This window comes from Conger conger, chromosome 12 (genome assembly GCF_963514075.1).
Source record: "Conger conger chromosome 12, fConCon1.1, whole genome shotgun sequence".
NCBI lineage: Eukaryota > Metazoa > Chordata > Actinopteri > Anguilliformes > Congridae > Conger > Conger conger.
The window spans coordinates 4,967,190-4,981,110 of record NC_083771.1 but is presented as its reverse complement, the minus strand read 5'-3'; the positions used below and the strand labels follow the sequence as shown (position 1 = coordinate 4,981,110).

General features: G+C 43.1%; 1 protein-coding gene across 1 annotated transcript in view; it reads left to right on the top strand.

The window, feature by feature from the left end:
- The window catches only part of col27a1b (collagen, type XXVII, alpha 1b), a 115,872-nt gene that overhangs the window by 88,961 nt on the left and 12,990 nt on the right, over positions 1-13,921 (top strand). Inside the window, exons 31-41 of the mRNA XM_061215850.1 lie at positions 819-863; positions 1,187-1,240; positions 5,057-5,110; positions 5,771-5,824; positions 7,102-7,155; positions 8,289-8,342; positions 9,377-9,484; positions 10,651-10,704; positions 10,872-10,979; positions 11,249-11,302; positions 11,575-11,628. Coding sequence (XP_061071834.1) covers positions 819-863; positions 1,187-1,240; positions 5,057-5,110; positions 5,771-5,824; positions 7,102-7,155; positions 8,289-8,342; positions 9,377-9,484; positions 10,651-10,704; positions 10,872-10,979; positions 11,249-11,302; positions 11,575-11,628 — 693 coding nt within the window. The remainder of the gene's footprint in view (positions 1-818; positions 864-1,186; positions 1,241-5,056; positions 5,111-5,770; positions 5,825-7,101; positions 7,156-8,288; positions 8,343-9,376; positions 9,485-10,650; positions 10,705-10,871; positions 10,980-11,248; positions 11,303-11,574; positions 11,629-13,921) is intronic.

The window sequence follows — 13,921 nt, the reverse complement described above, 5'->3', positions numbered from 1 at the left end:
TGTGTGATGCAGTTTGTGCTATAATAACATGTCTGCATCCTACAGATCTGGCCACATGTTTCTATGTTTGATTGTTAACTAGCTCTTTTGTGCACTGTGTGTCCTGAAGTACATCTTGCAAAGACGTTTCCCAATATGGGGGCATTTCAGTGTTTGGCTGTAGAAAAAGGAGCACAAGGCATTGCAATTTGCCAAATAACTAAACGAAAGGAAAAACAACCGAATGAATGCACACTGCAAGTTCACCTGCATAGAAGCATTAAATAGCACCAGTGAGAAAACTGCTTGTTGGGATTATGGAGACGCATGTCTGGGCCTTCTTAGAGTGAAGGTTTTGGAGGCCTTCCGCAGTATGGGACTGCAGTGGGGGCAGCTCAGCCCAGGCCACGGCCATCTTAAATTGTATGTACAATTGGACAGTCTGTGATGCAGAGCATGGGTATCTAAGTAGGCAGGGTGCGGATTTGAATCCAAACTGGGGCAGCACTGTTGTACTCTTGGATATGGTAGTTTACCTCAACTCTACCACCCATCAGCATCCTTTATTAATGTTTTATGGAAAAGAGTAAAATATGGGGTGATGGTCAACCCAGTAATACATATTACCTTGACCACTTTATATATTCGCCAATCACAAAACTCATAGATTTGTCTAACAAGTATTTTGCAAAAACATAGTATGTTGAGCTGAGTCAAGCCCTAAGGAACCGTAGCTATGTTTATTTGCCATGTAATAAAGTAATGCAGTATCCTTATGTCCATTGTGTGGACCTGTCTTTGTAAAATAGCCTACATTGCCTTTCTGCTTTTATTTCCAGGGACCCATTGGCGAGACAGGTGAAACTGGACATCGAGGATTCGTGGTTAGTGTGCCATTTTCAACTTGCTAAACCAGTCAAATTCACAGGACAGTGACTTAAGGAGTTAATTTGCAGTCCTGAGCAGTTGGGCTCCATTTTGGTGCACAGTGCTCTGAAAAATGTATGTAGGATCAGTTTCATCCAGTGTCTCTTCAGCAATTGTATCCCCGGCTGTTGGATTGTCCTAAATAACCTACAAACATGATAAGAACTGCTTTAGGTTATCAGACAGTATAGTTCCCAGTTTTGAACAGGACCTATTGGTATTTTGTGTCTCATTGTGTGTGGGACTGAGCTGAATATGTCAACATGCTTTATCTTCACAGGGTATCCATGGATCTTCAGGGCCTCCAGGGGCAAAAGGAATTGCAGGAGAACCGGCAAGTTCCTCTCCTTCTCTGTCTCTTGTTTTTATCTGGGATTTGCTCCACCATTGTGAGTCATGCCATGTGCTAGGTGCTACGTCCCCTTTGAAGGCGGGCAGTAAACAGAAAACTTCATGGGTGTGTGTAATATTTCATTTCCAGAGCGGAAACATGCCTGTTGTTGACAAGTCTGATTTTCCTTCTACTTGTGTATTGAGATCTGTGGAGAAACACTCAGACTTGTGCTCTTTGGCAGACTTCTCTGTTTGCCCTCCTAGAGTCTCTGCTGTGGTTTAGACTCCTATTGATTGTGTGTGTGTGTTAGAGAAGTGTCTCAATTATGCTATTACAGCCTTGTGTGGTTCAATGGGAGACGGTATGAGTCTCTAAGAAATACACAGGGCTGTGGTTTAGACTCCTATTGATTGTGTGTGTGTTAGAGCAGTTTAAATGATATTTTTACAACCTTGGGTATTGCTTAGAGACTCATACTATCTCCCACAGAAACTCTTGCGCTTGATCACCTTTTAGTCTATTACAGGCTCTCACCCCATATCTGTTATTGGTTATTGTGGAATTTGAATTGTGGGTTTGATTTCCAAATTGGACATTTGCTGCGCATTGTATAACTGCGTTGTGCGATAGTAGTTAATATGTGTTATGTAATAGATCTAGTGGTGCTGTGGACAGAGTCAGGCCAGGGGCGCAGACAGATGTGCTCTGTATAAAGCGTCTCTCTTTGATCTCATGTGGTCCAGACACAGTTCTCTTCAGTAAATATTGGTAGAGCCGTACGAGTGGTCTGTCTCAGATATGGCCTTTCTCACACACCTCTAGAGAGGCACTTTTCTCAGGAATCAGGCTTTCTCACTGTATTTCTAAAGTAAAAATAAGTCTTAAAACCTATAAAAACATACGTGGATTACAGAACTATGTCTAATCCCAGAGACCCTTTTTATCTAATTTTGGCTAAATATCATGATCTAGCACTGTCTCTTATTTTGTATGGCTATTAGAAGTGTCTGTCAGATGTGGCCTAGGTCTCCACCTCTCTTTTTACTCCCAGCTGCAGGGTACAAGGTAAAAATACAGGGCAATTTATGAACCTCTCAATTCAATTTATATCCTTTGGGTTGCCTCATAAAGAATATGCCGGGAAGTGTAATCCCATGAAGATTTGAAAAATAATTCAGCCAAAAGTGTAGTCAAAATGTATTATTTTGATGATTAAATAGAAAGATTCATAGATATTAGATATTTGTGCCAGTATACTGTTGAAATACACCATTACAATGAATCTGAATAAATCGCAAACACCTGGTACATAGGAAACAGCAGAGGTCGAGAAAGGTATCAATTTCAGGCCTCCTGCCAGTATTAATATTTACGTGCTGCTGGTGTATTTACTCTTGTAGAAACCAGGCATCATGAACAAAGGGAGAAGATTCCTTCCACTGGCACTGTCTATCTGAAGTGCTTTGTTGACATTTAGTTTTGTCTGTATACTATTCAGTTTTAAAAACAATGTTAGTCTGTTATTCAGGAATGTTGATGCCAGTGTTTACCTGTCGTATTGAGCTCAGGCCAATTTGATATTCCAAATGTCTTGCTTTTGTTGTGGCTTGCTTTCTGGAGACTTTTATCCTCAGTCAGATTTATTTTCCCAGTTTCTGCTGAACAAGTCACATCAGTTCTTCTAGTGAACTTCTGACTAACAAGATTTACTGTAAAGACCTGACATTGGCATTATGAGGTGGGCTGTATAGCAGTACAGCAATTTCGGGGACAGTAAAAAAATCTTCGTGTGGATAATCCAAACTTGCAAGTCAAATTACATGTAATTTGGTTGACGCTTTTATCCAAAGCGACTTACTGTTGATTTAGCTAAGCAGGAGACAATCTTCCCCTGGACCAATGCAGGGTTAAGGCCCAACGGCTGTGCAGATCTTATTGCGGCTACACTGGGGATCGAACCACGTACCGTATCCCAGTCATGTACCGTACCCACTGGACTACAGGCAGTGGTACCCAGATGTACTGCTAAGCACAATCTGTACAGTATGACTGTAACAGCTCAGTGCATTGTTCTTGGATTCCTTTTGTGTTTATATTTCTTGTAGTGTATTTTGTCTATAAAAATTGTGTTTCAGCTTACCATACATTCATAATGTCAGTGGGCTTTATTATTACAGTGAGTTAGCATTTAACTTTAATGAATTGGCATTTTTCACGGAATAGGCCTGTTTCCTCTGCTGTCAGCATGACTTACCTAGGCTGGCTTAAAGTACTATTCGCACATCTTAAAGACTGACAGTGGTACTGAAAATCAAATGTCAGGGAATTACCAAGAAAGCATTAGCCTAAATATTTCTTGAGAAACTACAAATGTGACTCATGCTGCGCTGTATTTTTTTTGGAATAAAGCAACACAATATTCTTTATCCTCTAGAATATTTAAGTTGGTCATAAGAAGTTACTTCAGTTAAAAAAAGTAGACTACTGAAAGTTTAATTGTCCTGTTGTTTACATTCTAGGGCTTACTTATCTAATTACTCCAGTACGTTTAAAATAGTGAGATCACTGTCAATGTAAGACGTGAGAATCACATTCTGAAAAATATATAAATATTCAAACACCTTTCTTTAAATACATTCATTTTATAAATTGAGTATGTTTACAGGTGGTAACCTTGAGCAATACAAGATCAATAACCACAATTACTGTCTTATGCAGGATAACTTATGCAGGACAATGTCACTGAAAATCTTCCAATGTCATGTGCTGCTATTTAATTTACTGTTTAGGAGGTCTGCTTGTTGGAAAGCCAGGAGCCTGCTTTGCAGAAGATTCATTTCCATTTCCTAAAGTACCAGCATTTTTCATGGTATGATGTCAGCAGGTGACATTTCCCCTTTGCAATCCCAGAATGAAGAAAGGGCAAAGGAAATCCCTGCGACTTCAGCTTTTCCACTGAAGTATAAAAGCAATTTTTTCCACTGAAGCGTAAAATACAGATTGATACACTGGGACCTTTAAGCCATTTTCACTGAAATTTTGATGCTGCTTAAAATTCTGATTTAAATGCATGCCATCTTATTCTGACCCCCTACATCTAACTTGGGGTTCCTCTTGCCGGAACAAGTAGAGAACTATAATGGATACAGTATATGCATTCAAATTCCATACACCAAGACAAACCAGCTCAGCATATGTTGGACAAAATCTCAAACTTGAAGTAGGCAGTTTTTTGTGTGCTATTATCCATCTAAGTAAGTAATCCAGAACAGTTTACAAAAGAATGAAGGTTCATAAGATTTATAGCAGTGTGTATAAACAGAAGGATCATTTGTGCAATGCATTCTGGGCTTAAACAGGTTAAACAGGCCGTGAAACAGGCCAGGAAGCTACAAAATGAATTAACATTTTCACATTATCAAAAATGAAAACAAGTTAAGTTGTTGAATACGGATACCAGCTCTAATAAGGTACGGAAGACCACTTCATGGTGCACTTGACCCCAAATTGAGAGGCTCCATTGTTGGACACATCTGCGTCCAATGCCGTCATGTCGAGCCAAGCGGAGGAAGGCTCTCGGCGCTTTTCGGCTCTCACCATAGAGTGCCAGGAAACGGCAGGAAGCGGTGCAGTTGCAGGAGTGTGGGCCCGGGCCCAGGACCCGGCAGCTGGGGTGAAATCAGCTGTGTCCCACATGAGCTGTTGTCCCCCTGGACCTCACCGCTGTCCCACATCCTGGAGTCCCGCGTGGAGACGTGCGAATCGCGCCGGTCCAGACGGCCCAGATTTATTTTCGTTTGCTCTGCTCCTCTGCAGGGACCTATGGGGCCACCTGGGACCGTGGGTCCTCTGGGAGAGATCGGGTTGAAGGTGAGGCCCGTCGCGCTGGCCTGGAATGGGACGGTGCGCTGGCAGTTTACTGACACACACTTACGTACACACACACACACGCGCGCGCACACACACACGCACAAACTGCAGGCACAAGCACAAACACGCACACGCACACATAACGGTGCGACACATGCACAGATACACACAAACGTACTGTAGGCACGCCCACAAACACACACACACACACACATAACAGCGTGACACATACACTCATACACATTAGTGGGCATAGCTGTGTGCATTGGCTTGTGTCATGGTCTGCACATGTGTGCGTGTGCCGTATTGGCTCGCACAGTACCGTCTGCAGGCAGTTCGTTGGAAAGTTAGCATTCTCTTGTCTCTGCCGCTAGAACCGGATATCTGTGCAGTCACCTGATCCTGCGCCAGGCACACATCTGCTCCCTCCTCTGCCATGAATCATTAATGCTCTTTGATTAAAATAATAGGCCTCGTTACCGCACAGAGGAGAGAGTAATTCGATAAATGTTATTTCTACTCCTGTGACCCAGTCAGTGGAAGCACACCTGGTTACCTAGCGCTGTGAGCCCTTTCTGACTGTGAGCCACAGGATTATGTACACAGTGCTACAATCTGACTCTGTTCTGACACGGATGATCTCTCCTTCGTTTCTCGTAGGGTCCACCAGGCAAACCGGGCGACCCAGGACTGCCAGGCGAACCCGGGGAGAAGGTAGGATCGCTGCCTCCAGCCGCGCTAGAGGCCCAGAAACCAATACCCCGGCTAATCCTCGCGCTGCTTCCCCTTAATCCCCACCGAAACCACACACAGTCAGTGCACAGGCGGGGATCTGGCTCCTGGTTCTGTGTTACTCGCCGCTTTCAGACGGCTCCTGCCTCGCTCTGTACGGTGGAGCGAGGCAACAGTTAAAGAGGGTCGGGGCTCAGGAGAGAACAGATAGATCCATTGAGTACCGTTTTGGGTAAAGGCCCTTTGGGTCACATTACCTTCCCCATCTGCTGCCACTCACAGAGGAGAGCAGGGGCCTTGCAACAGAATCCCAGCGGCCCACGGCACCTAACGCCCGGTTACTTCCCCTCCTCGGGAGCCCAAAGCGCCTGTAATTCTTCTCAAGTTTTGTCGATTTTAAAGCTCCATTCTCGACAACAGACAGAGAAGACACATCTCAGGGAACTGGGGAAGCATCCTGGTTAACGTTTCTACCACTAGCATTTAAGATTCGCCTGCAATGGGACGGTTAAAACAATGACTGTTCTGTAGTCTGAGAGCAAAGGTCTCCTTTGTGTAATAAAGAACGAAATGCAAATCACTAATGACTTATGAAGGAAAAGGGTTATATGCAAATTATAACGTAACCAGACACGGTTGTGGCTTTTCATAGCGCTGAGAAAACAAATTTTGACCCAGTTAAAATGACTTTACCAGACTGGTGAAAACCTCAGGGGCAAGCTTCCTCCCCTTCACGTGATTGGCTCCTCAGTGCGAGTGTTACCTGGGTAAAGGTGTTGGCCTGTCCCACATACAGCTTGACCTTTTGGGGATAGTCCAGAACTGGACTATTTGGGTTGCAAAGTCTCTTTCTCTTTACCTCACAATACAATGAAATGCTGTCTTGGGAGCGATGGTGGTGTTATTTGAGACAGCGCTTGACATGTGTAGAATGTTAGTGCCGTATAATTTTGTCTGGCTTTCTTTTTTGCCCAGCATTTAATGGATCCTATTTTTTGTTATGAATGAAATTTGTATGCACAAATAGCCTGTAAACCTTTGGCATGAAGGTCACTGGGTAATTTAAATCAGGATCATCTTCCATTTCATTTCCCATTTAATATCATATTGCCAAGATTGCATTCACAGTTTTCAACAGAACTGTATATTGTTAGATGTGCAAGACAATGCTTTAAAACTATACCATTGACTTTAGTTTTGTTTGTTCTTTTTGTTGTGGTGTGTGTGTGTGTGTCTGTGTGTATGTTTGTGTGTCTTAGGGTGCTCTCGGGGCTGATGGAAACATCGGAGAACAAGGCCTAATTGGACAGAGGGTGAGTATTCCCAACACCATCTGTTTTATCCACACTGTGCCTGATTATTTATGATTTGAGAATATTGATAGCGGCGGCACGGATGGTGCAGTGGGTAGCACTGCCACCTCACAGCAAGGAGGTCCTGGGTTCAAATCCCCGTCGGCCGGGGCCTCTCTGTGCGGAGTTTGCATGTTCTCCCTGTGTCTGCGTGGGTTTCCTCCGGGTACTCCGGTTTCCTCCCACAGTCCAAAGACATGCAGGTTAGGTGGATTGGAGAGTCTAAATTGCCCATAGGTATGAGTGTGTGAGTGAATGGTGTGTGTGCCCTGTGATGGACTGGCGACCTGTCCAGAGTGTGTTCCTGCCTTTCACCCAATGTATGCTGGGATAGGCTCCAGCCCCCCTGCGACCCTGTTCAGGATAAGCGGGTTCAGATAATGGATGGATGAATGGATGGAATATTGATAGCTCAGTTTTTCTATGGATATGTACAGAACTCTCCAGATTAGAATCCCATGGTGATTATTGTACAGAATACTCCAGATAAGAATCCTCTGGTGGTTATTGTCCAGAACACTCCAGATAAGAATCCTCTGGTGGGTTTTGCACAGAACACTTCAGATAAGAATCCTCTGGTGGTTATTGCACAGAACACTTCAGATAAGAATCCTCTGGTGGTTATTGTACCGAGCACTCCAAATAAGAATCCTCTGGTGGTTATTGTACAGAACACTTCAGATAAGAATCCTCTGGTAGTTATTGTACCGAGCACTCCAAATAAGAATCCTCTGGTAGTTATTGTACAGAACACTTCAGATAAGAATCCTCTGGTAGTTATTGTACTGGGCACTCCAGATAAGAATCCTCTGGTGGCTATTGTAGATAACACTCCAGATAAGAATCCTCTGGTGGCTATTGCACAGAACACTTCAGATAAGAATCCTCTGGTGGTTATTGTCCAGAACACTCCAGATAAGAATCCTCTGGTGGGTTTTGCACAGAACACTTCAGATAAGAATCCTCTGGTGGTTATTGTAAAGAACACTTCAGATGAGAATCCTCTGGTGGCTATTGTACAGAACACTTCAGATGATAATTTTCTGGTGGTTATTGTACAGAGCACTCCAGATAAGAATGTTTTACTCTTCTAGGGAGAGCCTGGGCTTGAAGGAGAAGCTGGCCATGCAGGACCTGATGGAGCCAAGGTGAGAGGAGGGTGACCTCTTAACAGTGACAGTGGCACACCCTTTCCCCCCAACACCCAGAAATGGCTGTCAGCAATCTATGCAAATCTGCTCCTTGGCAACCAAACGAGTGTATGATTTGTTGATGGTGGCTGATTTGAGTCATCTTAAATGATTCATCGATTTTCCCTCAACATTGGAGCTGATTCATTCATTGATGATGACTGATATGAGACTGCAATCGCGGACTGGTCGGGGGTTGGAATAGAGCTTACGACCACAGACCGAGGGGTGGGGGTATTTGCAATCCCGACGAAAAAACCTAGACTTTATCCATTTTCCCATGACACCGGTGCTGATTTTACAAGGATGATACACGCTGTGTCCCTGTTGGATAAGCAGCCATGGAAATACTTAGTCTGAGGGACTGCTGGCACTCTGTCTTCCCTTGAGGTGATGCCATTGGACGGACGTGTCCCGGATATGCACAGAACACTTGCTGAGGGAACAAAGTTATGTTTTACAAGCTCTAGAGGAAGAAAAATGCCAATTCAAAAGCCCAAAACTACAAAGGACGGCATCAGTTATGTTTTATTGCTTTGACTTCAATAAAACTGTTCTTTTTTTTTGTCCAAGTGATTTCTCATGCCTACTTTCTCACAGGTCATCTTATTTCAACATGTCTGTATTTTAAGGGGCAAGAGTATCAAATTTGTTAACTTGCTGCCCTTTCATTGTAGAAAATTGACATCGTTATGTTTTTAATTATTCATGTTTTGTAGGCACCAGAACATCTATCAGTTCTTAAATTTCCTTTAGAAAATTTTGACCTCAACACGGTTGCACCTGGGATTTCAGCCATTTATCTTGTTCCTTAGCCAGCTGAGGAGTTTCAGTTTCAAAGATGGTCCACCCAGTATCGCATTTAAAACCTGGTGTCTGAATCCTGTCTCACGTCCTGCCTGATTACTGAGACAAGTTCTTCTTTACTGTGTATTGACTATGCTGGGTGGACCCCAGAGGACATAACGCCTACTGTATGGTTGTCTCCTCAGGGCGAGAAGGGTGAGCTGGGTCCTGAAGGCGATAAAGGTGACAAAGGAGAGATCGGGCTGAAAGGAAAGGAAGGGCCACCTGGATATCCTGGCCTTCAGGGTGTCGGGGTGAGTGCTTCCTCTACTGTAACCATATAACGGACCGTAAAGCGGGGCCTTTCCCCAAGGCCGGTCCATACCAGTCATAAAGGAGGGGCCATTTTGTATCTATTGTAGCTTGTAGCATTTAGATTGAATAGCAGAGAAACATTGAACCACCGTCATAAAATGACAAAGCCACTACCTAACGTAAACTCACATGTAACGTAAACAGAACACAGGGAAAGGTCCGCTTCCACCAGAAGTTAACGTCTGCTCAATAGTAGTTTTTCTCCTGGGGAATGTGGTTTATGCTTATGGTATTGACTATCTCAGACACTAAGACTAAGACTCTCAATAATTATTGAGAAAACGACAAATAACAGCACAACGTCCCTGTGTTTGGAATACCGTGTTAGCTCACGATGGACCGAACACCGCTGTATGACAAGCCTGTCCAGTTCGCAGTCTCTCGGAATGATTGCTGGTGCCAGACAGGGTGGATTAAATATCTCAGTAACTGCTGATCTCCTCTGATCTTCATGCACAACAGTCTCTAGAGTTTGCAGAGAATGGTGCGAAAAACCTCAAACATCCTGCATGCGGCAGTTCTGCAGGCAAACACATGATGTTAATGAGAGAGGTCAGAGGAGAAGGGCCAGAGAGGTCAAAGCAGTGGTATGCAGAAGAGCATCTCTGAACACACAACACATCAAACCTCTTCAGTGGATAGGCTACAGCAGCAGAAGACCAATAAGTCTATAAAGTACACACTGAGTATATATTAAAATGTCCATTTATTTTATATGTATAGACAGGAAAAACGTCATACCTAGACACACACTGTACTGGTACAGCCATTGTAATTGTGCCGCGTGAGTCCAGTATTGTAGCCTTGCTAATTTTGGAGAGCACAAACCTGGCTGAAAGGACGTCTGCATACGTTTTTCACAGGTCATCAGGTTGTCATCAACAGCTTAAGTCAGTAGTGTATTGCATGACTCATGCTCCTGTACACCTATTAATAAGCAATCACTTCTGTTCCGTATTTGGATGGCCATATACTGTAGGGAGGACTTCGTAATCGTTTGAAATATTAAGTTCAAGTTCCATGCAGCAGGTTTATTTTTTTCTTGATTTCTGCGGATATATGAATGAATTATTTTTAATATGTTAAGCCTGATCTTCATTTCCAGGGCCCTGAAGGAAAGCCTGGCAAAATCGGCGAAAGAGGGAAAGCTGGAACGAAGGTATTACCGCAGTCTTATAGCTGCTGTAACCATTCCACTTGTAATGTGATTATTGGCATACCTGCTGCACTTAATATTTAACGGTTAGTCGTGCCAAGAGCCCTGCGCACTGACTGTTCATCAACATATTCCAGCTTCTTTATACAACCTCTGTCTCTACCTTCCAGGGCACCAAAGGTCATCAGGGTTACCTGGGAGAGACGGGGCTGGTTGGCAAGCAAGGCCCCACGGGATTTGTAGGACCAAAGGGATCCAGAGGAACAATTGGACCTGTGGTAATGTGGAAGAATGATAAGCCTTCGTTCAGAGTTTGACTGGAATCCTGATCCAAGATAATACTGGAAAAAAAAATGTGAAATACATAGCACACAGACATTGCTACTTTTTATTTACTGAGTCAATGATTATAAGTAGTATTGTTTTATGGGGCCAATGGAGAGCCAGCTAGATGAGGAATGATGAGGTCAGACCAATGATTGTGTCTGGGGTGTGTTTAATATTTGGAGAGGGTGACCCCTGGTGTCCCTGTTCCACCTTATCACAGGGTGCCCCAGGACGTATGGGTCAGCAAGGCGAGCCAGGACTACCAGGATATGAGGTAAGAGAAAAAGCATTTTGTACTTTTACAAGTTTAACATAATGGATTGCCATAGCCCACAGAAGGGTGGTATCTTTCAGTTGATTCATTAGCTAGAGTTTGGTTGAGGACAGCATGCAAATAAAAGTTCACAGTATATATTTAAAAACTAGGTCATGTAGCTAGTGCTCTCTGTGTTTCAGTTCTTTCTTCCATCCAGACATTTGATTTAAGGGCTCAGCTGTGCAGCACGCTGTAGTAAATACCACTGTGTTGGTCGTTTGTCTCCTCAGGGTCACCAAGGACCGCAAGGCCCAATGGGTCCTCCTGGACCAAAAGGTGAAAAGGTACACTCCCCACAGCCTCTGTCTAATGGTGTCGTCTGTCTGCTTAAAATGCATGCTGGCTGAGTAACTCCGGAGGTAAGGCAAGGCCTCGGAAGGCTCAGAGCTGTTTGCCTAACACAGTGCTACTATCCCAAGGATTTGTCTTTGGTGCTCAAATCAACACTTCAAACCCCTCTGGGGCCAATAAAGACCAGGGCCCAGGGACTGTTTGTCCAAGCAGTTGCTAGAAACCATTTATCAATATTAGGTAACGCTTAGGCTTTAAACAACTAACATACTCAGTTTTTGAAGGGGGGAGATTGAGTGCCTTTCTTGAATGAAAACCTACATACATGGCCAGGTTTGAGATACACTGGTTCATATTATCTCAAGTTCTGTTACTATTTAGAGGTGCTCAGAGGGATTTGATCAGGGCAGTTACACTCAGACTACAACTTGGAGCTTACTTAATTTGCGTAAGAAAATGATTTGAAGAAAAATCACTCAAGCACAATAGTCTGGATCTCTCATCAGAAATAAGCAGAGGAGGAAAGACCAGGGGTCAGAAAGTAAAGTTGTGTTTATTCCACCCATGAACTCAGCCAGCTGCTTCCACTAAGTAGTTCTAATTCCTGGCTGAAGAAGTGTATTAATTAGGAAATCCAGGTGATTGGAGCATATTGGGGTGGATTTTACTGGATTTTACACCTCTGAAAATAAGCAATAATTGCAACGGACCATGCATGCACTGTTCAGAAACAAATTTGCCTGTTGTGAAAGCCACAGAAGACTTAATGGAAGATCTTACCTCGATTCAAACACCCAATTTGGTTGACGATTTACTGCTTTCACCCAGTCGGATAACAAAAAAAAAAAAAAAAAAAAAAAATGGCCCTTGTCCTTATCTTTGTTGTACAGGTAGCAGTTGAAATTGTACTTCCCTCTAGGGTCTTTCAGCGAACTTATCCCTGGTCATGGGTATGCACTTTGTTGTACGTCGCTCTGGATAAGAGCGTCTGCCAAATGCCAATAATGTAATGTAATGTAATGTAATGATGTCAGTACCATACCTTTAGGTACATTGCGAGAAAGGAGTTCATGCAAAGCCATTTGAATGTAGAATTATTAGAGTTTGATTTAGACTGTTACTGTTGCTGCAGCCAGCGATGTACGATATACAGTGTAGGCTATGAGCGTACCATAAGGTTATGCTTTGTAAATTAAGTCCAGGGTACATACTTGGAGAAAGACGCAGTATCTTGCCAATATGATACAGTACAAGCTGAATCAGACAGAACATTTCAAGAGAATATCCAGCAAAACCACCAAGATTGGTGGTATTTGATAATAGATGGTATATATACTGTAATAAATCCAAATACAAACTTCTTACCTGTATTGCTCAACTGAAAATCTATCCACAAAAAATACACTGACATGCTGCTAGCAAGAACACAAATTAGTTTGGGGCTGTGCCAGGTCACACAGATTCCTTGCTGCAATTGAAGGTTCCAGAAACAGTTGCTGGACAAGCACACAAAACATCTGCTTAAGGCATAAATACAGTTTAAATCAAGAAACACTTGTGAAATGAAAATGTTATTGCTGGGCAGCATAGTGATTGCTCATAGCTGCAGTGGTGTGCAAATATTTGGGTACCCCTGGTCAAAAAACCTTTTATAATTAATATCTAATGAACAAAAGCGAACCTGACCTTTAAATGGTATAAAGTCAACATGACACATTTCTTCAGAATTTGAAGCAAGGTTATTTCTTATTTTTATTTTTTACAGTTTCAAAATAGTATAAAAAGGATAAAGGCCCTGTGCAAAAGTGTGGGAACCCTGTCAGTTTGTAGCTCTTCCTCAGGCAACTATAGCAGCTTGTATTTAAGTAAGAGTATTTAATTTCTCGCTTTTCCCCATTCCTCCTGGCAGAACACCTCTAGCTCAGAAATATTCTTTGGCCTCCTTGCATGTACAGCATGTTTGAGTTCCCTCCACAGTTTTTTAATAATATTCTGGGGACAGTGATGTCCATTCCAGAACCTTCATCTGTCTTTCCTAGAGGTACTTCATGGTTTATTTCGAGGTGGAATACCCAACCTGTCTTCAACTTCAATGTCTGGACTGACCTTGATATTTTTTGATATTTGGTGGAATCCATTGTTAAGCCTTGTAATGTACAATCCTTCCTTCCACTTGTACAATATTTCCTGTGCCCCCAGCTGCCACACAACCCCAAAGCATAATGGATCCACTTCCATGCTTAACAGTTGGCAAGGTGTTCTTCTCTATAAAGCCTTCAACCTTTT